A 22,471-nucleotide genomic window follows, 5' to 3' on the forward strand; every position below is an offset into this window, starting at 1 on the left:
GCCCTCCTTATATATTCGATCAGTTCCAAGAATGTCTTCCTCGTTTTGCAGGTGCCTACGTATTTCACAAGATCCCATAATATAGGTAGCGGCTATCATGCATTAGGCAAAGTGCCCCGAAGTATCTCTTTGGCGGTCACAGTGCTAAATTACCTGGTTATCAAGGGTTAGACCAATAGAAACCGGGGACAAAAAAGGCTTAGATGTTAGTCCTTGGGCTGCTTAGTACAGGTAGGTACATGTACATCAAACACGGATTTATAGGTACCATCGCACTTCTTACACTTTATCTTTGGTTTTCGAGACCGGGAATTTCACTTACTAGAAGCCAAAGTTATCTAGATCAGATTCCTGGTGAAAAAGACGCCGTGCCATTAGTAGAGGGATATAGAGGAATATAGAGGAACTGCAATCGGGTTCTAAACCCTATGCACCAGAAACGAATCCAGATTGCCTAAGTACCTAGGTAGCGTACCGAGTACCTCCCCGCAACTCCCAAGTACCGTCAAGGTCTTAGCTTAGGCCTGGAGGGAAAGAACGTTCCGTCTTCCACCGAGTGGGGTTCGTATGTATCTCTTCTTCCCTTCTAGGTATGTAAACACCTGGAGATCGCTCTTTTCGCAGTTATTTTCTTTCCTACAAACGCTCGGCCAGTATAAGCCCCTAGGTTTGGCCGGTATCTCTATCCATTTCCTCGTTCTTTCCCTTATCTTCTGCAATTCATTCAAGGTGATCATCCGTATATCAGGCCTGATTACTAGCCAATATCACCTCACTCCTACAGCTCCCTAAGTAACAGTGCAGTCCCTGGCGTCGGGAATCTGTGGTGCGCCAAGTAGCGAGGATACCCAGGAAGCCGAACGCAGATAACCAACAGCTTCTCTGTGAGATCAAGTTGCGCATGCTTGGGGAAGTGCATTGCTGTGCCTGAACTCGGCGCATATGATGGCGCCGGCCGTGGAAGAGGACGGTCCTGCCTCGCCCGGCGCAGGCCTGTTCACTGAAGGAGATCTGCCTGAGAATAGCGATAGCTTTCTTGATTCCCCAGTTTCGAGCCAACACGACTCTGACGAGGACTTCAGTGTCCAAGGGGTACTCGCCGAAGGCTTTGATGGGGATGAACGGCTCTACCTCATACAATGGGCAGGTTACGGTGAGGAAGATTGGTCTTGGGAGCCCAAGGAAAATCTCAGTCCTGAATGTCTGAACGAATGGGCCCAAACCAAGGCCAGACAACAAAGAGGAGAGATCGCGCCTTTTGACGTAGAGCAATGGGAACGCAACTGCGAGGCCATCAGGCAGAAAAAGTTCAAGCAACACCAACGGCGCAACTGGGCACGTAAGCGCCGAGGCCTGGAATTGAATCTCTACCCTGGGGAGACCCTTGCCGATTACGATGACGGCGGTGAAGCTGCGGGCGACGACGACTTTAACGAGATCGTCCCACCGCCTCGACGCGTTGGCGAACCCTATGAGCCTGACACAGCAACCGCCTCGCCTCCACCGGCTTCCACCGCCACGTCTGATAGCGATGTCGACGAGTCAAGGAAGTCATCCACCTCCAACGAAGAACTTCCGAGCAATGTGCGAAGGCTCAGGGGGGGTCGGCTCATCGTCGACCAGACTCGGGATCTGCCAGACCGGCCCACCGGGGCAAACAGGGAAGGCTCCGAACGAAGACCTCAACTCACCGTCACAACGACCAGCCATCGAGGAGCGGCGGGACTGTCGGCTCGTGCCGTGGGCACTCAGCGTGCTGGGGGATCAACACCATCATTGCCTCATCCCAAAACGAGCGGCTTGGCCAATGCACCCCTCAGAGCTAAGAAGTCCAGCAGCGATGCTAGAAAACGACCGGCTCGCTCCAGCACGGGCAATATCTTTGTGAGCGGAAAGCCGCCGCCAATGCGCCAGCGGTACGAGAACATCGTGTCAGATTCGACAAAAGCTCCAAGATTGTTTCCCAGTCGCTCTATTATTCGGAGGGCCGAGATAAGGAGTCGGGACATAGCAGACCGAGCACCACCAAATCCCGTCGGAATAGGGCTTTTTCCCATCAGCGCCAGCACGGTTCCTTCGCCTCGTCCCGCGGCAGCGGCCACCGATACGATATCGCCTTCTCAGGCCGCTCCCGAACCGGTCGTCATAAGCCTCTTAGACGAACCCGTCAAGTCTGCGCTCAAAAAACGTCGTGACTTCAGTCCCACTGAAGCTAATTCCAACGAGGAACCGCCTCGCAAGAAGCCAAGGGTACGCTTTACTGAAGTGACAGCCGATGCGCCGGACTCTACACCTGCTTCTCCCGATGAGTGTGATCCTCTTGCCGTGAACCAGGAGCTTGGACCTGGCCAGCAAAGGGAGACGGGGATTGCCAAGCCCGCCGCCGTTCAAACGCTTCGTCGCGTCTCTTTCCAGGACGGTCGGCCTCGAGACGCGACTCGGAGTCTCAACAAAACTGTGCAGCTCGGTCCAGCCGAGTCAAGGGAGATCGATGTCGTTTTTGACGGCATACCTCTGGAATCAGAGCAGTTGGTGCCCTCATTTGCAACCGCGCCATTAGTCTTCTCGCACGTCTGTACTGCCAAGGACTTTGGATTCCAATGCAACGCAGTCCCAGACCTCAGGGCGAGGACCCTTGCGTGCGGCAGTGTCACGTCACAAGCACATGCAAGTGCTTTGGACCTTGTTGCTGACCAGCTGAGGCTGGGATCTTTCGGCCTGGTCAGTTTTCATGCCGATTTCTATGTCGTTGTTTATCCGACTAGGTGCGAAGATTGGAAGCATAGTGTCCCTGAAGCTGAACCGGTCAGCCCTGCGGGCGTGACCTTGAAGCATATGGTGCTCCAGTCAGGTTCCCGCGAGGCAGCCCGAGGGCTGGCGATTCCACCCACGATCAATTACGATGCTGCAATGCAGTCGGACAAGACGCGCGTGCAGGCATTGAGTCTATTCTTCGGTTTACATTACGATCAGCTCCTTCCACCAGCGCTGAGATCGAAGCGCCGTACCCCCAGCTTCTTCCTGGCGTTTCCCCCTTCGAGACGCTCGGCGTACAATCTCCTGTGTGCTTGGTTGAGAGACGCAAAGCCGACCTGCCGAATCTTTTCTTCCTCGAATCCCGGTGACTGGCGTGCGTTTATTGATATAAGTGCGGCAGAGGGTGGATGCATCATCATTCACGAAGCCGCGACGTCCATGGTCCGATTGTTTCCAGACATTTCCGGGCTTCTTTTCGACAAGGACAATTCGGCTTTTTCTTTCTGGCGCTTTGGAGAGGGGTTGCAGGAGCTTCCCTCCTGCCTGTCATTGAATGCACATTCGGCCTATCCTGGACAGTTCAGATTCTCCAGACTGTTTCCCCATGGGAATGTGATCTTGCTCACTCCCAGCTTTCTCATTGCCCAGCCCTGCAGAGCGCGGCAACTGGTCTCCAGGTATCACGCCAAGTTTGACGAAGCGAAATTCTATATCAAGCTCGCCGTCAGCGAAAACATTTCCACTTTTCTGGAGGATGTGGCGTTAGACAAGCTGGAGGAACGCCAGAGGCTCAAGGCACGACAGAAGGGCCTGAGCACCTCCGAAGCTATAGCTGAAGAGCGGCGACTAGGACTTACCATGGCAGAGTGCACGGCTCGCTTCGAATTACTAGCGCTGTCGCGGAAGTTGATGGAAGTACAAAACAACATGGCGGGGCGAGAGCCGTTTGTCCTTGTCGACAAGAATATCGATGCGAACGACGAACAAAGCATGGTTAACTGGTTTGGCTGGTGGTCTCAGACCAATCTTGACCAGTTTCGCAAGTTTTACGTTTTGGGCTCTCATGACGACGACTGCGAACGAGCCGCATACCGTCTCCCTATTCCGCGATACGCCCCCGGCACGATAGGCAACCCTGATCTTGCATTCCAGCAGGGAGAAATGACGGCTGATTCTTCCCCGCCTCGTGCCGGTGCCGGTTTTTCGAGCACAAGACTCCGGAATGGAGATGCTAGCAGCTTCAACGGCTTCCTCAGCGATGTGGACCAGGCATATAAACACCAGAATCCGTTCATAAAACTCTACGCATATGCAGTCTCTTATTTTCAGACTCCTGTGGAGATGGCCGACCACTTTGGAGACTTGAAAATGGATTTCGAATCGTATCGAGGTTGGTTCAACTTTGGATGGTCTTTCACCAGTCGATTCAACACCTATGTCGGATTGTTTTATACCATCGAAAGCGCATGGGACCCGAAAATGTTCCGGAAGAATGAGTTTCCTTTGCGTCACCCCTGGATTGCGGTCTACAGACTTCGGAACCCGCACCTCCCAAAGCGCACCGCGACGGAGCTTATCATCTGGGATGCCGATGCCCCTCGACGGTTCCCGGAGGGTAGTACGGTTTATAAATCAAAGCTGATCCCCGCGCAGCAGGCCTTGATTGATTTGGTGGAGAGCAAGGGGCCGGCGAAGAACCCGGGCAAGCCTCTTGAACGGGTCTGGTTAGGCGGCTACCAGTCTCCCGCGGCTGGCAATCCTTCTACCGTCGATGTAACCCTCGATATGCTGGACGCGCTCATGCGCGACACAAGAACATGGCTTCCGGCACCCGAGACTCGCATGGGCGAGCGGGGGTTTAAGGTGGTCGAATTGAAAGGCCCCGGAGCAGCCACTGACCCTGGCCGAATGGATCTGGATTTGCCCTGGCCTGGCGACTCGCAAGACGCAGGTGCTGGCACTGGAAAGGAGACGACGATCATCTTCTACCCGCCGAGAAGCATTGGCGCCACCGCGGCCAACAGTAGTGAATGCAGGAACGGTCTATTCTTGAGATGTGTGGGCGAGCGGACCAGAGACAAGAAATCGAAAAGAATACACTTCAACTTTCCCACGACGCTCAAGTGGTACATGCGCCAGAAGGCAGAAGGTCGCCACTTTGAGCATATCCGGTTCGAGACGTGGGAGGGCATTTTCAAAGCGCTGGGAATAGGAACGGGCGGTAAGGATCCTGGTTCGGCGGGTGCTAAAGCGTCAAGCGCATCGTCAGGGACGCCAAAATGATTAGGTGAAATGATTAGGTGCTCTTCAAAAGCCCAAGACGGGTGTTTGAGAGACAGATTCATGGACACGCACGGTTCCTGGAGGAGAATTAGGCAGGAATAAACTGTCGGATTGCACGACTGGCACTCGGAGACTCGAGAAGCCGCTTGGAGTTTGATTATCATGGGCGGAGCGTAAGTCAACCTGGGTTGTTCTGGGAATACCCTCAGCATGGATTACTGGTTACTTTACTCTCGCCTGAAAACTGTATAATTAAGAAGCAATTAACTGCAACGCCTGCAACGCTATCCCAGACGGGCAACTGACTATGACATCGATTAACGCAAGACGCCATCAACCATCAGCCAGACAGGACTCCCTCTGGTGGCTCTCGTCATGAAGCTGCAGACAGAGCACCGCCTTTCTAGCAAGCCTGGAATGTAACGCGGGTATCAAGATAGATATGAGTACAATTTGGGCCCAATATCCTCATTCACATATGGACGACATCTCTCCCTTCAACAGTCACCGCGTCTTCCTATCTCGTCGAAAGGGGAAAGCTCCTGGTACTAAGCATGACCCCCTTCACGCGGCGTATGTTATCCCTGGCTTTCTTGATTTCATCTTCCGGTTCAGGCCTGCGGCTTCCGTAGGAGTTGTACAGCGAGTAGGAGCCGACAAAGTCGGCCTGGCCACCGGCGTAGGTGATCTGGGCCATGTCGTCCTTCAGCGCACTCAATGCGGTCTTGACGTCGGCGAGGTCCTCGGTCTGCGAGACGTAGGCGTCCTTGACGCCGCGGAGGGAGGCGACCAGGTCTTCGATCTTGCGGGCGTGCTGGGCGGCCGGGGGCTTGGAGGAGGAGTCGCCGCCGGTGGCGCTGGGGTAGATGTTTTCGGCGAGCCGGGGGCTCGGCGGAAGGGAGGTCTGGACGCCAATGTCGCGGTGGAAGAGTTCCGTCGGGTCGTCGGCTTCGTCGCTGTCTGCATCGTGGCGGGCTGCTCCCTTTGCGCTGTTGCCGCTGCCGCCGGCGGAAACGGTGGGTGGGATCTCGGAGACGGTGCGCTCGAGGAGAGTGACCAGAGAGTCGAGCTTGCGGGATGTGGTTTCGTGGAAATCGGTACGGGCTTCGGTCAGGTTTTCGACCATGGGGCCGACAAGGAATTTGGAGGTGCCGTAGAGGAGGGTGGAGAGGCCGGCGAAGGCGTAGAGGGTGTTGAGAACACCGGTGGCGGTGACGAGGGGCGGGTTGCGAGGGGGCTTGGCGAGAAACTCGGGGTAAGTGATGACGGGAGGTTCGTCGCTCTGGGGGGTGGATGGGGTGGACGGGGTGGACGGGGAGTCGTCTCGTTGTTCTGGAGGAGGGTCCGGTATGGTTTTCGGGGTGGGCTCTGGGGGGTCCTATATGCTGGGTTAATTATGAAGTCTCGGCATAGGAGAGAAACGAGTGGCGGAAAGGGAAGGGCAGCCAGCGTACGGGTTGGTCCTGATGGCTCGCTTCTACTTCGTCTAGGAGCTTCTCAATGTCCTCATCAGGAAGACCTTTTGTCCTTAAGAAGTCGGCTTTGTGCTCCCGATTTGTGTTCTTGATATGGTCGTCTTGCAGAAAGCGGCGCGCAACGTCCATGGTTGTGGTGTCCTCGGCCGGTGATGGCGTCTCTTCAGGCGTCTCCTCGGGCGTTTGCTCAGGCGTTTCTTCAGGTGTCTCCTCGGGCGTCCGCTCAGACGTCTGCTCGGGTGTCTGCTCGGGCATCTGCTCGGGCGTCTCCTCGGGCGTCTTCTCAGGCGTCTTCTCAGGCGTCTCTTGGGGCGTCTGCTCGGGCGTCTCTTGGTCGTTAACGCGCTGCCATGCTGGGATGGCAGGACCCGTCTGTTTCTCGTCGTTCTCGCCCATTCTGCCTGGGACGTTGGCTATACGATAGGAAGCTGTTTGGTGTGCTCCCTGAATCAATGGTCAATCCAGCGGATTTGTCCAGGTCAGGTCGACTGACGGCTAAAGCTTCGGAGGATAGATAGGCACATGCCTCGGCTGAAACAGTGGGTAATACGGAGTGAAAACGGAAGGTACCGTTTAAAACGGAAGTGTACCGACTAGGGAAACGGTGCCGTCATGTTTAGTCATTTAGTTCATCTTAGTCATCATGACCTGCTGCTACTGTATGAGGCTATCTCATCCCTCTCCCTAGTTGAGAATTGGTGATTGAAGGAGGATTCGTATTATTACCGTCTAAACCACTGACCACCTCTACGGATATTGTGTCACAAGTCGTCTTTCCATCAATTGAAGAACTCGATCTTGACGGTAATATCAACCGAGACTGCGTTTGTTTGCTAGTTACCGAGAGTGACAGGGAAGAGGAAGACGGACATCCTTTTGAATTTACGGTGAGAGCGACATCTCGAGCAACGCATGGATGTTGAGTGGCACTTCACTCACTATAATTACCCACTTCCCCGGCTGGCGTCATCTGGACTAATTCCATCGCAGCATTCAAGAACTTATTAGGCTCAACCAGAAAGTCTTGAGGCGCGGTATCGTGTTGTGGAAGCAAGAGAGTAAAGGGGAGACGAGACGCGAGCAGTGAAAAAAAAAAAAAAGAGTTCGTTGGAAGTACGAATACGGATTTCGGTCCGACCAACGATCAATCTCTTTGAAGAGACGGACAGGACAGGCTTTGCGCCTGCCTAGACGGGACGTTGCACCTTGGCCTTCCAGCCACCTGCGCGCTTAGCTATCACCTCTGATACAGGTGATATCCATCCGTCAGTTTTCGGGCGGTCTGCTTGAAATACTCCATTCAGGTATGTACTCTCATTATTAGACGGCGATTCATTTCTACGCCACTTGCTGTTGGCTTGTCTTGGGACGCGACGCCCTATGGCCAAAGTTGGTCCCCTTTCTCAGTACACTACACCATCGTCACTTTGCGAAAAAATCCCCAGCGTTCAAGCTACTGTATTGCCACCTATCGCCACCCAGCTTTTGGTTCTTCGTCAGTTCAAGCGACGGCAAAGACGAGGGGACTGGGGCCGGCCATTCAATTGATGGTTCGGTAAAGACGAGAGACAATTGATTAAGCCCGCTGTTCGTTCAGCAGCTTATCAGGTCCTCTTTTTTCTCCGTCCAGGGGTGTCGGGTTGTGGATTGGAAGAGGCGCTTTCTTGGCTTAATTCTGTCCCTCCCCAATTCAGAGAGATTGCAGCATTCGCTCTTATGACACGTGCCGTTGTCCAAGCTTGAACCTCTTCACCTTCGGTCTAGCTACCCCGGGAGGGACGTTACTTAAGCTGCAGTACCTAAGTACGAAGTATCTCGAGTGCTTGAGTGTCGTTCTTGCTTTGTACTCTGGGCTGTTGTGGCTGCGTCACTTCATATATCACACTCGATTTCAATCAGCTGGCCCTACCCTTCACTGTCGCATTATTTGTTTTCTTCTCAGCTGGTCTTCATCCATACATCCTTGTCTATATACCCCAGATTGCGTTTCAGGCTCGCCATCTTTGTCGAGTTCTGCCCTGTCCCCTGCCTTTCCACTGTCCCACCCTTCCTCCCCGGTAGCAGCAATTGCCTACCATGCCCCCGCGTCCCCGCCGGTCAGCAGCCGTGAAGGCTCATGAGGCCATCTCTGACTGGGCCGACAGGGATCGACATCGCGGCATGTCAACGCGCCCTCGCCGGTCGGAGGGGCGGCCGTCCGTCACCTCCGTCACGCGCGATCCGCCTTCGACACCAGGAAACACCCGCCATTTGAGCCTGACGGTGAAGGTTCCTTCAGATAAGCTCCGTGAAGCTACATCGGGCACTGGTCGCAGCACGAATGCCGGTGAAATCGTCGCGGCCCGGCGGAACCGAGGCGCTCAGAAAAACTATGTCGTCGACGACTCCGAGGAGTCAGATATGAGCGAACCCGACGAGGAGGATGAAGAGATGGACTTGGAGGAAGAGGACGCCGAGGGCGAAGAGGACGACATGGATATCGACGCTGACGGCGACGAGGAAGAGGACGACAATGACGACGCCGAAGGAGAGGAGGACGCGGATGGCGACGTGGACATGGAGCCCACGCCGTCTCGCCACACTACCATCAAGCTACACAACCCCAACGCCGCCAAGCCGACCATCCGTCGTCCGGCTGCCGCTAGAGTCGTCGAGGAGGACGATGAGGACGAGGAAGACGGCGACGAGGAACTGAGCGAGATCGAAGTAAGCGATCCGGAAAACGTCTTGGAAAGGAGCATCAACGTAGGGGGTGCTTCCGCCGGCAAGGCGACCGCCGGCGACGCCGAGGACGAGGAGGACGCCGAAGGGGAGGAGGAAGATGCAGAGGGAGAAGAAGACGACATGGAACTCGCCGATGCGACGGGGAGGGCGGACGTGGGCCGTAATGAAGTGGACGAGCTCGACAGCGACGAGGACACGGGCAGCCGAGACCAGACGCCGGACCTCTCCAAGATGACGAGGCGACAGCGCGCACGGTTCGAGGATGTCCCACAGGAGTACATGAAACTGTCGGATGGTATTGTTCCCCCATTGCACGCCCAGCTACTGTTTGGAGTGGACTCGGTTCTAATACGTCTGTTCTACAGAGGTCCAAGTGAAGAAGCACTTTACCGCTGAAGAGCTTTCCATGAGACGCGCCGAAATGGCCCGTCGGCGCCGGAACCTCAGCGACAAGCGGAATGAAGAAGTCAAGGTACGGAGCATCCCACTTCCTTTTTTTTTGGTATCTTGTACCAAAAAAAAAAAAAAAAAAAAAAAAAAAGGGACAAGGGAAAAACAAAAGGAAAAGAAAAAGAAGGAAAAAAGCCACTGACACGATAACAGATGGAAACCATCAACAAGCTGCTTAAGAAGCAGGCGCCCAAGACAAAAAGCAAGGCGCAGGCCGGGGGCGACGAGACGCCGGGCGAGGAGGCGTCACGGCCAGATGCCATCATGGTGCGCTGGGTCAGCAACAAGGACGGGGTCCGCGTGGGTGTTTCGGAGGAGATTCTCGAGGGACCGGCCGGCAAGGTTTTCGTTGGAGGACTCCCGCCTGGGAAGATGGTCCAAGAGGTCGAATAAAGGGAATAAAGGGGGAGGGCTTAACCTTCCCATCATCCCTTCATCATGTCTGTATCTGTCCACATCAAGAATTGTATTGTGGCCAGGCGTTTCAAGGCCACTATCGTCAGTATCTAATACACTAGGAAAGGTGGCGACCCACCCTTTACTTCCTTCACATGGGAGTCTTATACGGTGAGTGGCGTGATGGGGAAAGCGTACTTCTGAGTTGAGGTATAAAACGCCGAAATGCTCGTTCTTTCCGACTTGGATTGAAGGTTACCGACGGTGTTTTCTTCTTTGGTTTAAAGTGATCCTCGAGACGCGAAATCGAGGACGTGATGGATTTTAACCTTCCGCCTCGCCTCATCTCGATAGATGGTGTATATTTAACGTCAACATCGCCCAACTCCCCATCACCCAGCCATAGATCAAAGCACTTCTAGTTACCAGTTCGCTTCCTCGATTCTTCGATCAGTTCCCGCGTGCAAAGAGACCGAGCCGAGATTCACACAACTAGACACTTCAAAGTATTACCAGCACCAGCCATCAGACTCTCCCTTGGTCCTCGCCAGTACCTTCCAGGGTACGGATCAGATGCCCATCCGCATTATAACACATCTTCAAGACAGCTGGACAGAGATGCCCCGAGCTCCGAAACAGAAACGTAGTCGTCAGCCGAAGAAACAGAAGCCTGCCAAGTCGGGTGTGGGCCAGCAAGCCCAGCAGCCTCAGGAGACGCAGCAGTCCCAGCAACCTCAGCAGACTCAGGGGGGCCCGCAGCCCAGCCATGATTTGATCACGTCTTTGTCGTCGGCCCTCGAGAGCCTCCATCGCACCATTGAGGCCAAGTCGGCCCAAGTCCCCTCGGGGGTCGAGCAACACATCCAGAAGGCGCAGCAGGCGCAGCAAGCCCAGCAGCCTCAGGAGACACAGCAGTCTCAAAAACCTCAGCAGACTCAGGGGGGGCAGCAGCCCAGCCATGATTTGATCACGTCTTTGTTGTCGGCCCTCGAGAGCCTCCATCGCGCCATTGAGGCCAAGTCGGGCCAAGTCCCCTCGGGGGTCGAGCAACATATCCAGAACCCGCCCCCCGATCCGCTTCCTGGAAATCCAGGGGGTTGTGTGGCGAGCGAGATTCAGAAACCCGAAAAGGGGCCAGACGCGGGGTCAGATGTCTAGGGGACGGCCACGGCAGGGGTCGCTGGCACGGCGGGGCATGGCGGGAATGGCGGGCATGGAGAGCCCATGGACTTCATCTCGGACTGGGAGAATACGGATTACATGGCCATGTCAGACGAGGAAAGACAGGAGCTGCGGGAAACGCTGCGCGACTTTCATCCGCGCGACTCGTTCGAAAAGGACATCAAGAAGGGCGAGCTTTACGCGGCGTATCCCGATGTGCCTAGGGTGGTTATCGACGAACTTGTCCTGGGTGCCCAGGGGGACTTGTCGCACACACTATACAATGCGTACGAGAGACGGGGGTAGAAGTTATTCAAGTCTCGTGCCACCTGCTGTAAGCCGTAAGCGATTTTTGGTGGTACATTACAGTCGAAGCAGCAAGCAGGTGTTATGAATGGGTGAAATCATAAGACATTGGATTCCTAGGGGTGGGTGGTGATTGTCGCACGAAGCAGTTGAAGCAGCTGAACCGAACAGTTGATGCTACCCATCTGTTGTTAATCGGGAGATAGTTGTTCCGCCTCCGACGCTAACCATCTACATGTACTTAGTACAACCGCCCGCGCGACAGCGATGTGGTGTTGATCTGGGCCCTCTTCCTCACCCGCACACTGGAAAGTTAGTGAGTCTAGACCTTTGATGGTAGGGCCTGGCCGCCCGGGATGCCTTTATGACCCCATAGAATTATGGAAACCAACACACACTCTCTCTCTTCGGTGCGAGTTACACAGCGTCACACGACCACTCCATGTTCCCTCCCGCCCCAGACACTGCATGGCATGGTAAATACAGTAAAAAGTACAGGGAAGTACCGGTCAATCTATTAGTATGGATGTGTACACATCTGGATACCCCGAGGTACAACAGTGTACAACAGTATAATCACCCCACTTCTTGGCCCACGCCACATTTACACCAACCAACCAACACACGCAGCACAGCTACGACTTGTCAAAAATACGCCTCGGGACGATCTGTACCTTCCCTTCCCTTCCTCACCACCCCATTCGTACCTTCCCTGGCTTCCAGCATAACAGTTCTCCACTCCACTTCAACTTGCAGCCTCGCTTTTGGCTTTGTCTCATCTCTTCCTCTCCTTTGTTTCCCAGGGTCTTATGCGCAGTCTCGAACTTCCTGGACCGAATCATCCTATTGAGCATTGTCATCTTAGCAGTCCTCGACGTCACCCATTGCCCACGCCTTATTGCCCATCAATAGCATCACCGACATCGATATCACCGCTATAGAACCTCGCCCCGCTCCCCTCGTACATAGGAGACCACGCACAAGAAGGATACCCGCCGAGTAGAAACCAGACAAACGTATTACATGGCTGTAACGACATGGGCATGAGATTGATCGTAACGCTCATCGACTCTTCCAGATACTGGCATGACTTGACTTGACCGACCTTTCACCTCCATCCCAACAACCGTAACCGTCTTCGATCGTGAGGCCGTCTCGAGAGATGAATTCTCATTGTACAATGGCAGCCGCCACGCCGAGCCGCCTGGATGAGGCTCCTCAGCCTGGCCACGAAGCTATCGAGTCATCTCATGGATCACCAGGGGAAATCTGTCATGGTAAGATCTAGCTCCATTCGACTCCCATCATCGCTTGACGAAACCTACTTCCACTACACTACCAGCAATCTCTTTCCCATCGTGATCTTGCATTCTCGACTGACACACTGCCTACCCTGTAGCCACCTCGGCCGCGCACGAGCCGCCATCTAGTACGAATTCAGTCGTCCCCCCCACCCCGCATTCCGAGCCCCAGCCCACACAAGCTCTAGCTCCTCCACAGCCCGCATCGTCCCCTGTTGCCACGACCACTGCTGCTGGTGTTGCTGCCGCCGGTCTCTCCAACCTCCAGTCACCGCCATCCCAGCTCAACCCCTCCCTTTTGCCGAGTTCAACCCCTCCCACCTCAAGCGGAACGCCCTCGACATCTACTTCCAAGATGCGCTTCTCCGACACGTACAAATCTCCACGATCCACGTTATCCAAGTTTCGCCGCCTTTCCGCCTCCATGCCTGCTCCCCTCGCCATTCCCAAAGCCGATTATGACCCCGACCTGTGGAGCAAGGATAAGGCGAAGCAGAAGGAAGCTATAAAGACGCACCTGGCTAGGAAGGTTCGCAACGACTGGGAGTTTATCTGGCCGTCGCCGTCGCCCCCGCCGCCTCCCCCGTCCCCGCCGCATCATCCACCACCTCCCACTTTGGAACCGGTCGTCGACCAGCCCGAAGCACCTTCTGATCCCCCTCCTGCCGCGCCTGCTGTTGACCCAGAGTCGGTTCACTCGGCTCACCCAACAGACGACGAGCTCGAGGATCATCCCCACCCCGACAGCGACGCCGAATCTGTGTACAGCACCGTTTCGGAAGACCCAGTACACTTCCGACCTCGGCTCGAATGGACGTCGGATCTCTCTGATGACAATATGCCATCTCGATCTTCCCTCTCGCCCTTCCGCTTTGACACTCCCGACGCTGTCGGATCCTCCGTCAAGGCATCTGTCACCGAGAAACGTGCCCAGCGGAGGAGAGCCCTGCGCGAGGAGATGACCTGGAATGAAGGCCTGGCGTGCTTCGAGGCCCGCCGAAATGCTTGGACCGAGGCGAAAACCGTCCGCGTGCGTCCCAAGTCGTCACCCTCACCCTCGCCTTCGCCCTCGAGCCCTCTTTCGTCTCTCTCTCCCCGCCGGCTTTTCCGCCGTCCGTCGATACCCACCTCGCCCACCCACCCCGTTGTCTCTCTCCCGCCGCAGCAGAGGCGTAGCAATGACACGTCCACCGCCGCCTCGGACGCCTCCAAGGATAACGAGCTCACCAGCCACCATACAAAGGACTCGACCCAGTCCACTACAGCCTCCGCCACTACCGCCAACTTGCCCGTCGAGACCCTCCTACCCATCCCGCCGCCCATCCTCCCTCCCAACAACCCGATGCGCGCCTCCATCACCCCAGCCATCTACATTTCCCTGTACGAGAAGGTCATCGTCCACAACCTCACCCCTTCATGTCCAGTCAACCTCGCCGACATGATCCGCTCCTGCGTCGCCGGCTGGAAGCGGGACGGAGAATGGCCGCCTAGGCCATCGGCCGTTGACCCCACGAGCGTCGTCGCCGTCCGTAAGAAGAAGAAGAGGCCATCCGTCGCGTCGGGCGAGAAGCAGACGGGGTCCCGCCGGATGAGCTTCGGCTTCCTGGGCCGGGGAGAGAAGACCACCGTGGAGACCGAGGAGGCCAGCAGCCCCGCCAGGGGGATCCGCCGAAGTTTGCAGCGCGTGCTGGGATTCGGACAGCCCTCTCCGCCGCCGTCGTCCACCGCCGTTGCTACGCCGGCCCCAGAGAACCGGCCGGCGCCGGCGTGAATTCGATAGTCAGCGGTGGGGTGCAGTTGAACCAAGTTGTAGCCGGCCAGCGTTGACTGGTTTTGCATTAGCTCTCGTCCGCACTTTCATAACCCAGCGAATGTCCAGGGGCGTTTTATTCCCTCCCAGGGAATCTTCGTACACAGGAAGACATGGATTGACGGCGAGCATAGCGTGATATGAACTTGTTTACCGTTCGTGGAACCAAGGCGGCATTGGAGCCGTGGCCCAACATGACACTGGGCTTCGAGCCCACGGGCTTTCATTGCAATGACACCGATGTTATTTTGCATTGTTCTTCGTATTATTTAGTCGTTCTCTCCTCCTTCGCTCTGTGCTCGCACAAGTACACGACGATCAAATTGAACATTGCGCAAACATTGATGATCACCACGGATCCCATGTTGCATTGGTTTTGGCTCTTGGGTCTGTTCGCCTCTTGCGCACCATTTCCACTTGTGCGAGTAGCATCCACCCGATGTGTTGTCTCGCCGTCACATTTTCATTGCTTCTTTCTTATGACTCCTGAGTGAACGAACGACAGGACGCGGTCTCTTCGGACATTGAAATCGGCAAGTCAAGTTGATCATCTCGCGAGAAACACTAAAAACGGGAAACCCCCCAAACAAAAACATCATCACCGCCGTCCGTTCCCCTTTTACTCGCTGAAAAGCAAGGCATCAGGCTGGTCCACCAGCAACCGCATAGCCTCCTCCACCTCGTCGAGCAGCTCCCTGGCGTGCGCCTCCCAGGACGCAAACGTGATAATCTCAATGGTCAGGCTATCTCCCGCCGGGAACGCCTGGATCTTCCACTCCCGCAACGGCTCAAAGTGCGGGTAGATGGTCTCGGTGCGGCCATTGACCCCGGCGAACCCCAGGTCCTCGACGTGGTCCACGTCCTGGTGCACCACCGAGTCGAACCAGTCGACCGTCGCCGGCCAGTCGGTGCACGACGCCACAATCTCCGGGATACCCATGCCCTCGTGCGCCGAGCTGGCAATGTGCTGGTGCTGCACGTGCGCGAGCAGATCCGAGACGGTCCATCCCGCCTCGAACTTGACCCGCACGGGGACGTACTGCCAGCACGGCCCCGCCACCACGTCGGCGTTGCCGTGGCTGCTGTCGTGGGGGAGGTCGATGTTGCGGCCGCTGACCACCTCGCCAAAGGTGACGTCGCGGATGTTGAGGCGCCGCGCCAGGCAGAGCGCCCAGGCCGCCGTCGGGAGCGTGGCGACGGTGATGTCCCTGGAACGCGCCGCCATGTCGAGCGTCCGGTGGATGGCAAAGTGGTCGCGGTTCTCCACGGGAGTGTCGGGCTTCAAGACCGAGAGGGACGACCCGCGGAGGAGGTCGCGCCAGTAGTCGATGCTCGCGGGGATGTTGGTCTTGACCACGTGCGCGACGAACGAGGAGAACGGCACCGCCTCGGGCACCGGCCGCCCTTCGTACAAGGCCGAGAGCTGGTGGAGCATGTGGGGGAGGCAAATCTCGTCGTATTGCGCGTGGGAGATGCGGAAGACCAGCGCGGACGATCCGTCGCTGCTTTGCACGAAGAGCCACTTGACGAAGCAGGATCCCAGCGGCATGCGGGTGCGGATGTCTACGTGGCAGAGCTGTCGGACGAACGTCTCCACGTCGCCGTCAATTTCGTATACGTCGACGGGGACCTTTGCGTCTTCCAAGACGACGCCGAGGTAGCTGTCTTGGTGGGCGATGAACACCGTGCGCAAGATCTCGTTGCGCGTGACGAGTTCCTGGCACGCCCGGAAGAGCTGGGTGCGGTCGACGGCGCCGTCAAAGTACATGGCTTCGTAGCGGGCCGAGAACCGGGGGAGCTCGGCTGTGCCCTTGATGGCCACCGCCTGGAGCGGACGGACGGGGAGGACGTTGACGATGTTCCATGTCGGGTTAACGAGGGCGGGGCGGATGACGTTGTCGATAAACATGGCAGAAGACGCGCCCTCCACGAGCTCGAAGGGGAGTGTCGTCTGCGCCGTCCCCTGGGCCGAGTGCGTCGATGCTGGTTTCAACTCGGCCAATGCGCCCGTCATGTCATACAGCGTCCGGTGCTGGAAGACTTGCGCCACCGTCAACCGCAGGCCGTCGAAACGTGCCTCGGACACCAGCTTCATGGCCGAAATAGAGTCTCCGCCGAGTCGGAAGAAGCTGTCGTTCAAACCGATGTCTTCTTCGGATAGTCCGAGGACCCGGCTCCAGAGCGTTCGTAGTCGACGTTGCTTGGCCGACGTTGCGGATATGCGCTTCTGCCGGGATTGGGCGGCCATCGTCGCGGCCGCGGCGCCCTGTGCTGTCCTGTCCCTGATATTGTCCCGGATGATATGGACCGTTCCGCTGGCGTCAAGTTTCGCAAGACGGTTGGTCTTGTAAAGTTTGGTATGCATGCCGTTCTCACCCTCCCGACCGTCGTTCGGTTTGTACCAAGGCGCAGAGTCGATGGTATGCAGCGGCTTCTCGGCGGTACTGGCAATCACCAGCTCACCGACGGCTCCCAGGGGGACTAGACGTTGGCCATCCAACAGGTCGACGATCCACACGGCTGTGATGGAAGGATACTCCTTCTCGACGCTCTGCGGATTCGCCGTGCCGAGTCGCGCCAGCTCATCCTCTTCGTCTGCTGTCAGATACTGCACGTCGCTCAGGGGCGCCTCCGTCATTTGACACAGTTGTTGGGACACACGTGCCAAGTGATTCAGCGCCCTCTCCATCACAGTCGGTTCGACCGTCTTGGAGTCGAAGCTCGCCATGATGGAGAACCCGTTGTTCGCATCCAGGGCGCAAACGAGCATCAAAGCGTACGTGTTGAACTTGAGCGCTTCCTGGGCGGCTTCGGCATCTCCGGCAGGCACCAGTCGATTGGCAGGGTATTGGTTGCGTTGATCAGGGTTTACTTCTTCCTCGGAGCTTGGATGCAGGACGAGGCCTGTCCTCAGCTCACAAGCCTCGTAGGCATCGGGGCTGAGTCGACGGATGTGCTGTAGGCCCGTGTGCTCATATGGTATCTGCTTCACGGTCTGGTCCTGAATCTCTTGCAGGTACTCGGCCACCGACATATCCCCACTGACGTGCACACGCAGGGGAACGGTGGTGATCATGGGGCCCTCAATCTCCTCGCTACCGCTGATGGGAGCATTCCGGCCGGTGAGAGTCTCGCCGAAGACCACGTCGGCGCATGCGCTATACTTGGACGCAACATAGGCCCACGCGCCGCGGATGAGTGTCGCCACCGTGGTGTTCGATGCAGGGCGACCCGACAATGGAACGTGTAGCTCGAGAAGCGAATCAGCCTGCGTCTGGTATTCCTCCCACGGCAGAGGCGGGAACTGCGGTCCGTTCGCTCCTTGCAGCTTCTCCCTCCAAAACTGTTCCGCCGACTCACGGCTGGTAGAGTTGAGGTAGCGAATAAATTCCCTAAACTCGGCGGGCCTGGTAACCCGCTGGCCGTCATAGGCCCGGTTCACCCTGTCGACGACGAGGGGCATCGACCAGCCGTCGTACAGGGCGTGGTGCATGGTCAGGACGAAGTAGACCTTCTCGGAGTTGTCTTCGGTGATGAGAGCATAGCGGACCAGAGGTTTGCCCAGCTCCATGGGCGTGTCGCGGTCCCTGACGAGGTAATCCTGCAGGTCGTTCCCCAGGTGCCACGGAATATCCTCTCTGATGACCACTTGGACCAGGCCATGGTCGCGCACCTGGACTATCCTAGTGCGCAAGATTGCCGAGTCGGCGGCGGCTATGTCAAAGGCAGACCGCAGCTTTTCGGCAGCAGCTGCATCGTCCAGATCGACGACTCGTTGCGCGACGTACGCCTCCTTGACTTTGGCTGACAGAGCCATCAGGGCTTCCTGCAGTGGCGTACAGGGGTAGACGTCTTCGACGACCGCTTCTTCGACTTCGCAAAGCTTGGCTACATCTGCGCAGGCTTGTTCCGGACTCCATCCTTCTTCCAGGAGGGAAAAAGGGGCTGGCGGCTCTTGTGGCTCTTGGGGTGCCGGAGTTGCCACCGCTGCCATTTCTTTGAGTGTCGGGGATCTGAAGATGGCGGCCACGGTCAAGGTGATCCCTTCTTGTCTTGCGGTGCTCACCAGGCGCATGGCCCTGAGAGAATTGCCGCCGAGTGCGAAGAAGCTATCCTGCAAACCGATCTCGTCGGTATCTCCCAGGACCTTGACCCAGACTCGGTGCAAGGCCCGTTCCATCTCGGTCTCGGGCTTGTCCCGCTGCGAACTGGCCACCCTGAGCCGGGCGACTTCTTCTCTCGACATGGCGGCACCGATTTCTCGCAGTCTCTTGCGGTCGACCTTCCCCGAGACCAGTGACGGCATTTTCCGCAGGGGGATGTACGAGGACGGGATCATGTACCTTGGGATTTCGGCGCCGAGAGCGATGTCCATCTCGCCAAGGGCCCGGCCCAGCTCTGGAGACAAGGTTACGGGACCGTCCTCGCTCTCCGTCGTGCTTGTTGGCGTCGTATGTTCCGCAATAAAGGCGACCAGCGTCGGTTCGCCGCCTCCAGGCTTGATGACTTCGGCGACCACCTTGACATTGGCTGGCAGTTTACGTCCAAGGTGGTATTCGACCTCGGCCAGCTCGACTCGCTGGCCTCGAAGCTTGACCTGTTGGTCTTTCCGGCCGACGAAGACGATGGCTCCTGTGCCGTCGGGATCGTAACGGACGAGATCTCCCGTCTTGTAGAGTCGCCCCTGTCGCCCCTGGGGTACAGAAGGACCCCCGGCGAGAAGCCAGGTGGGATCTTGGATAAAGACCTCTTCTGTCTTGTCCGGGTCGTCAAGGTAGCCCAAGCCCACGACGGGCCCTTCGACCAAGAGCTCTCCGACGGCACCTACAGGCATGAGCAGGTTGTGATCATCGGGGTCGACGATCCACATCAGACCGCCGACGCCCTTGCCGATGTTTGTGGATTCCCTGACGTTGTTGTTGACGGTGCAGCCCACGGTGCATTCGGATGGACCATAGGCGATGATGACGCTGGTGGTCTGGCTCCAGGCCGAGGCGTCTCCAGCCGATACTGCTTCGCCTCCGAGGCCGAGGACTTCCAGGGAAGGGATGATGTCCGGATCCAGGACGCGGGCGACGGAGGGTGTCATGTGAGCCATGTTGCATTTGGTGTCGCGGATGGCGCCGCTCAAGTCGTTCATGCGGTCCTCGTCTGATGGGATGCAGAGACAGCCACCGTTGGCCAGGGTGCACAGCATGCAGTCTATGCTGACGTCGAAGGCGTACGAGGCAAAATCGAAGACGCGCGAATGAGGCTGGTAGCCTACGGCCTCGGCTCGGGGCACAGCCCCGCTCGTGTAGTTTGCGTGGGAGCATATCACGCCTTTCGGTTTGCCTGTGCTCCCTGACGTGAACTGGATATAAAGAGGCGAAGAGGTGGGGATATGCGGTAGGCTGACTCCTGGGTGGGTTGACGCAATGTCGTCCAGGAGCTGGTTCTCGACCACGATGACCTCTATGTTGTCCCCGGCTAGCCGGCGGCCCAAGTCGGCCTGTTGGTGTGATGTGAGGAGGATTTTGGGAGCGGTTTGTTCGACGATTGTTCGTAGACGAGCCTCCGGCTGACCGGGATCGGTGAGCGCAAAGGCAGAGCCGGCTTTCATGACGGCGAGGACTGCCACCACGGTCCATCGGGATTTCTCAAAGCAAAGAGGGATGATGCCGCCCACCTGTGCTCCACGGGCTACCAGGTGGAGGGCGAGGTGGGTGGACAGTGCCTCGACTTCCCGGTATGTGAAGTTTCCGTCCCACGACTCGACGGCATGGGACTCCGGACGACGAGCGGCCTGTTCTGTGACGAATTGATGCATACAACGGTCTATGGTCGGAGGGACCACTGCATTCCACGACCACAGCTGCTCAAGGTCTGCGTGTGTAGGACCAATGGCAGTCCACACGTTCTGGTCGGGATGGTCGATGATCTGGCCAAGGATGGCAACGAACAAATCGAGGCGGGCAGTGGCGAGTTGATGTGACAAGGAATCTGGGCTCCATTGGGCTCTGATGTTCAGTCGCTGTTCGATGACCGACACCTCGATCTGATACGTCCACTGGAGGAGGTTAGCAGCGGTCTTCCTTGACTTCGAGGCGGTGTTCGCGGTATGGTAAATCTCACGTTATTAGGCAAAATCCCCGTTGCTTTCTCGGGTTGTGAGGGTGCGTTGACCGGGCTGACGCCATTGTCAAAGTAGAATTCGTTCCCGGCCACGAGGCCTGGTACTTTTTCGGAAGAAGAATATAATTCCGTGACAGCCCTCAACGCACCCGATAGCGTATCTGTCTTCTGGAAGGGGAGATTCCCTAGGTCCAGGGAGCTTTCGAGAGCTGCTGGTGAGGACGAGCTGCCATCCCTCCTACAACCCCAGTTCACCCGGCTGATGCCATCATCGTTATCACGGTAGAGTACGAGGAGCCAAGCGAGGAGAAGGTCGAACGGTGAAGGACTCGGGTCATTCGAGCCCGGCGTCGACTTTAGCGGAACTGTTCGAGTGAGAGACGGGTGATTGGTGCCATTGGGCATGAGGGGAGATACAGGATGGCCGGTGAAAGGTGTCTCAAGGGCACCTCCCCCTCCCTCGACATTCCTCAAGTGCATATCGACAGGCGTGGGTGGATGGATGCCAGACACGATGGGAGGGAAAACTGAAGATCAGAGGCAGTCGATGTCTACAGTTGTAAGGGGAATTGGTGGAGAGGGATGCAAAACATGTGCTTGCTGCCGAGCCCCTCCATCGGAGACCTGATGGTCGGTTCCCGAGGCTCTATTTTCTCGAGCTGAGCTGTTTCCATCCTTTTTCCCGCACAAACGATGTGCAATTGGAGTACGGTAGCAATGCCGGTTTCGACTGAGCGAGCCGAGTCACGGAATCTTGGAACGGGACCAAGCCGATGATCGCACCTGGATGTGCAACGTATAGAGTACAAATCGGTACATGGGAGAGAGCAGTGGGACAGGGTCCCTGGACAAACAGACGTGGATGAAGTCGGGTGTGGGAGTGGGTGTGACGACAGGATCTGATAACGGCTATTTGATCATCCACAAACCAGCTCAAGTGGGTCGGGGTGCATTTGCCCGGCGTCGTGGGTGGAACCCTACATGTGAACGAGCCCAGACGAGTATTTCGTGGGAAGAATGGAGGAGTTGTGTCGGCTGATGGGCGATAAGGGGATGTCATTACGCAGTGGTGCAGGGCGTGGGCTGGAGGATGGTGGGGAGATGAGGGGTCGATTCAAATGAAGCCCTCGAAGTGATGCAGGTGATGCAGTGGATAATGACGGGTCGTGGTCTTGATTCCGTTCGCTGTTGCGTTCCGGCCAGGCCATGGGCCTTGTGGTTGCATACAACGTACGGATGCATGTCGCTAAAACGGCAGGTATAGACGAGGCGGGGGCTGACCAGGAGATGCAATGCGACGATATCTTCTCGGAGCGATCGGTTCCTATAAAGTCGTACTGCGTTAGTGGATGTGGGGAGGTTGGAAGGGTTGATGATACTGTACGTACGGAGTATGTTTTGGTGATGGTTCCGTCTCACCATGACGCGAAGGTTGGGAAGGTTGGTTGGAGGTCAAGATTGGCTGCTGAGTGAATTCCCATCTCCACCGAGCTAGTCTTATCCTGGCGTGGTCCGTCGGTACTCACCCTGGTCCGATGTCGGCGTGGGGTTTTAGCCCTGATTCCCCACAAACCAAGGGTGAAAAGTTTTTCTTGCATCTTATCTGATCATCAGATTAGATCAGTGGGTCCTGACGACTGCCTCTTACCACTCGACTCTTACCACTCCCTTCTCCAAAACTTCACTTCATCACC

General features: G+C 56.8%; 6 protein-coding genes across 6 annotated transcripts; 3 read left to right on the forward strand and 3 right to left on the reverse strand.

The window, feature by feature from the left end:
- Nucleotides 1–567: 567 nt before the first annotated feature.
- Nucleotides 568–5,040, forward strand: ACRALDRAFT_1094568 (uncharacterized protein; the record flags this gene model as incomplete). Its single annotated transcript, XM_071019730.1, has 3 exons — nucleotides 568–729; nucleotides 805–823; nucleotides 890–5,040. The coding sequence occupies 3 exons, from the start codon at nucleotides 568–570 to the stop codon at nucleotides 5,038–5,040; spliced, it is 4,332 nt and encodes a 1,443-aa protein (XP_070872767.1).
- Nucleotides 5,041–5,557: 517 nt separating this feature from the next.
- Nucleotides 5,558–6,911, reverse strand: ACRALDRAFT_2044084 (uncharacterized protein; the record flags this gene model as incomplete). Its single annotated transcript, XM_071021403.1, has 2 exons — nucleotides 5,558–6,418; nucleotides 6,495–6,911. The coding sequence occupies 2 exons, from the start codon at nucleotides 6,909–6,911 to the stop codon at nucleotides 5,558–5,560; spliced, it is 1,278 nt and encodes a 425-aa protein (XP_070872768.1).
- Nucleotides 6,912–8,591: 1,680 nt separating this feature from the next.
- Nucleotides 8,592–10,082, forward strand: ACRALDRAFT_1071848 (uncharacterized protein; the record flags this gene model as incomplete). The annotated part of the gene is made up of 3 exons (XM_071017904.1): nucleotides 8,592–9,534; nucleotides 9,605–9,711; nucleotides 9,843–10,082. The coding sequence occupies 3 exons, from the start codon at nucleotides 8,592–8,594 to the stop codon at nucleotides 10,080–10,082; spliced, it is 1,290 nt and encodes a 429-aa protein (XP_070872769.1).
- Nucleotides 10,083–10,370: 288 nt separating this feature from the next.
- On the reverse strand, nucleotides 10,371–10,914 carry ACRALDRAFT_1065040 (uncharacterized protein; the record flags this gene model as incomplete). The annotated part of the gene is made up of 1 exon (XM_071017091.1): nucleotides 10,371–10,914. A coding segment is annotated over exon 1 (182 nt), but the record flags the coding sequence as incomplete, so codon positions are not given.
- A 1,818-nt stretch (nucleotides 10,915–12,732) lies between these two features.
- ACRALDRAFT_2029509 (uncharacterized protein) lies at nucleotides 12,733–14,624 on the forward strand (the record flags this gene model as incomplete). Its single annotated transcript, XM_071020591.1, has 2 exons — nucleotides 12,733–12,829; nucleotides 12,952–14,624. 2 exons carry the CDS (start codon nucleotides 12,733–12,735, stop codon nucleotides 14,622–14,624), a joined length of 1,770 nt encoding a protein of 589 aa, XP_070872771.1.
- A 658-nt stretch (nucleotides 14,625–15,282) lies between these two features.
- ACRALDRAFT_2029510 (uncharacterized protein) lies at nucleotides 15,283–21,257 on the reverse strand (the record flags this gene model as incomplete). Its single annotated transcript, XM_071020592.1, has 2 exons — nucleotides 15,283–20,712; nucleotides 20,778–21,257. The coding sequence occupies 2 exons, from the start codon at nucleotides 21,255–21,257 to the stop codon at nucleotides 15,283–15,285; spliced, it is 5,910 nt and encodes a 1,969-aa protein (XP_070872772.1).
- Between the last annotated feature and the right edge of the window lie 1,214 nt (nucleotides 21,258–22,471).

Source organism: Sodiomyces alcalophilus (assembly GCF_042370955.1).
Source record: "Sodiomyces alcalophilus JCM 7366 unplaced genomic scaffold ACRALscaffold_7, whole genome shotgun sequence".
NCBI classification, from domain to species: Eukaryota; Fungi; Ascomycota; class Sordariomycetes; order Glomerellales; family Plectosphaerellaceae; genus Sodiomyces; species Sodiomyces alcalophilus.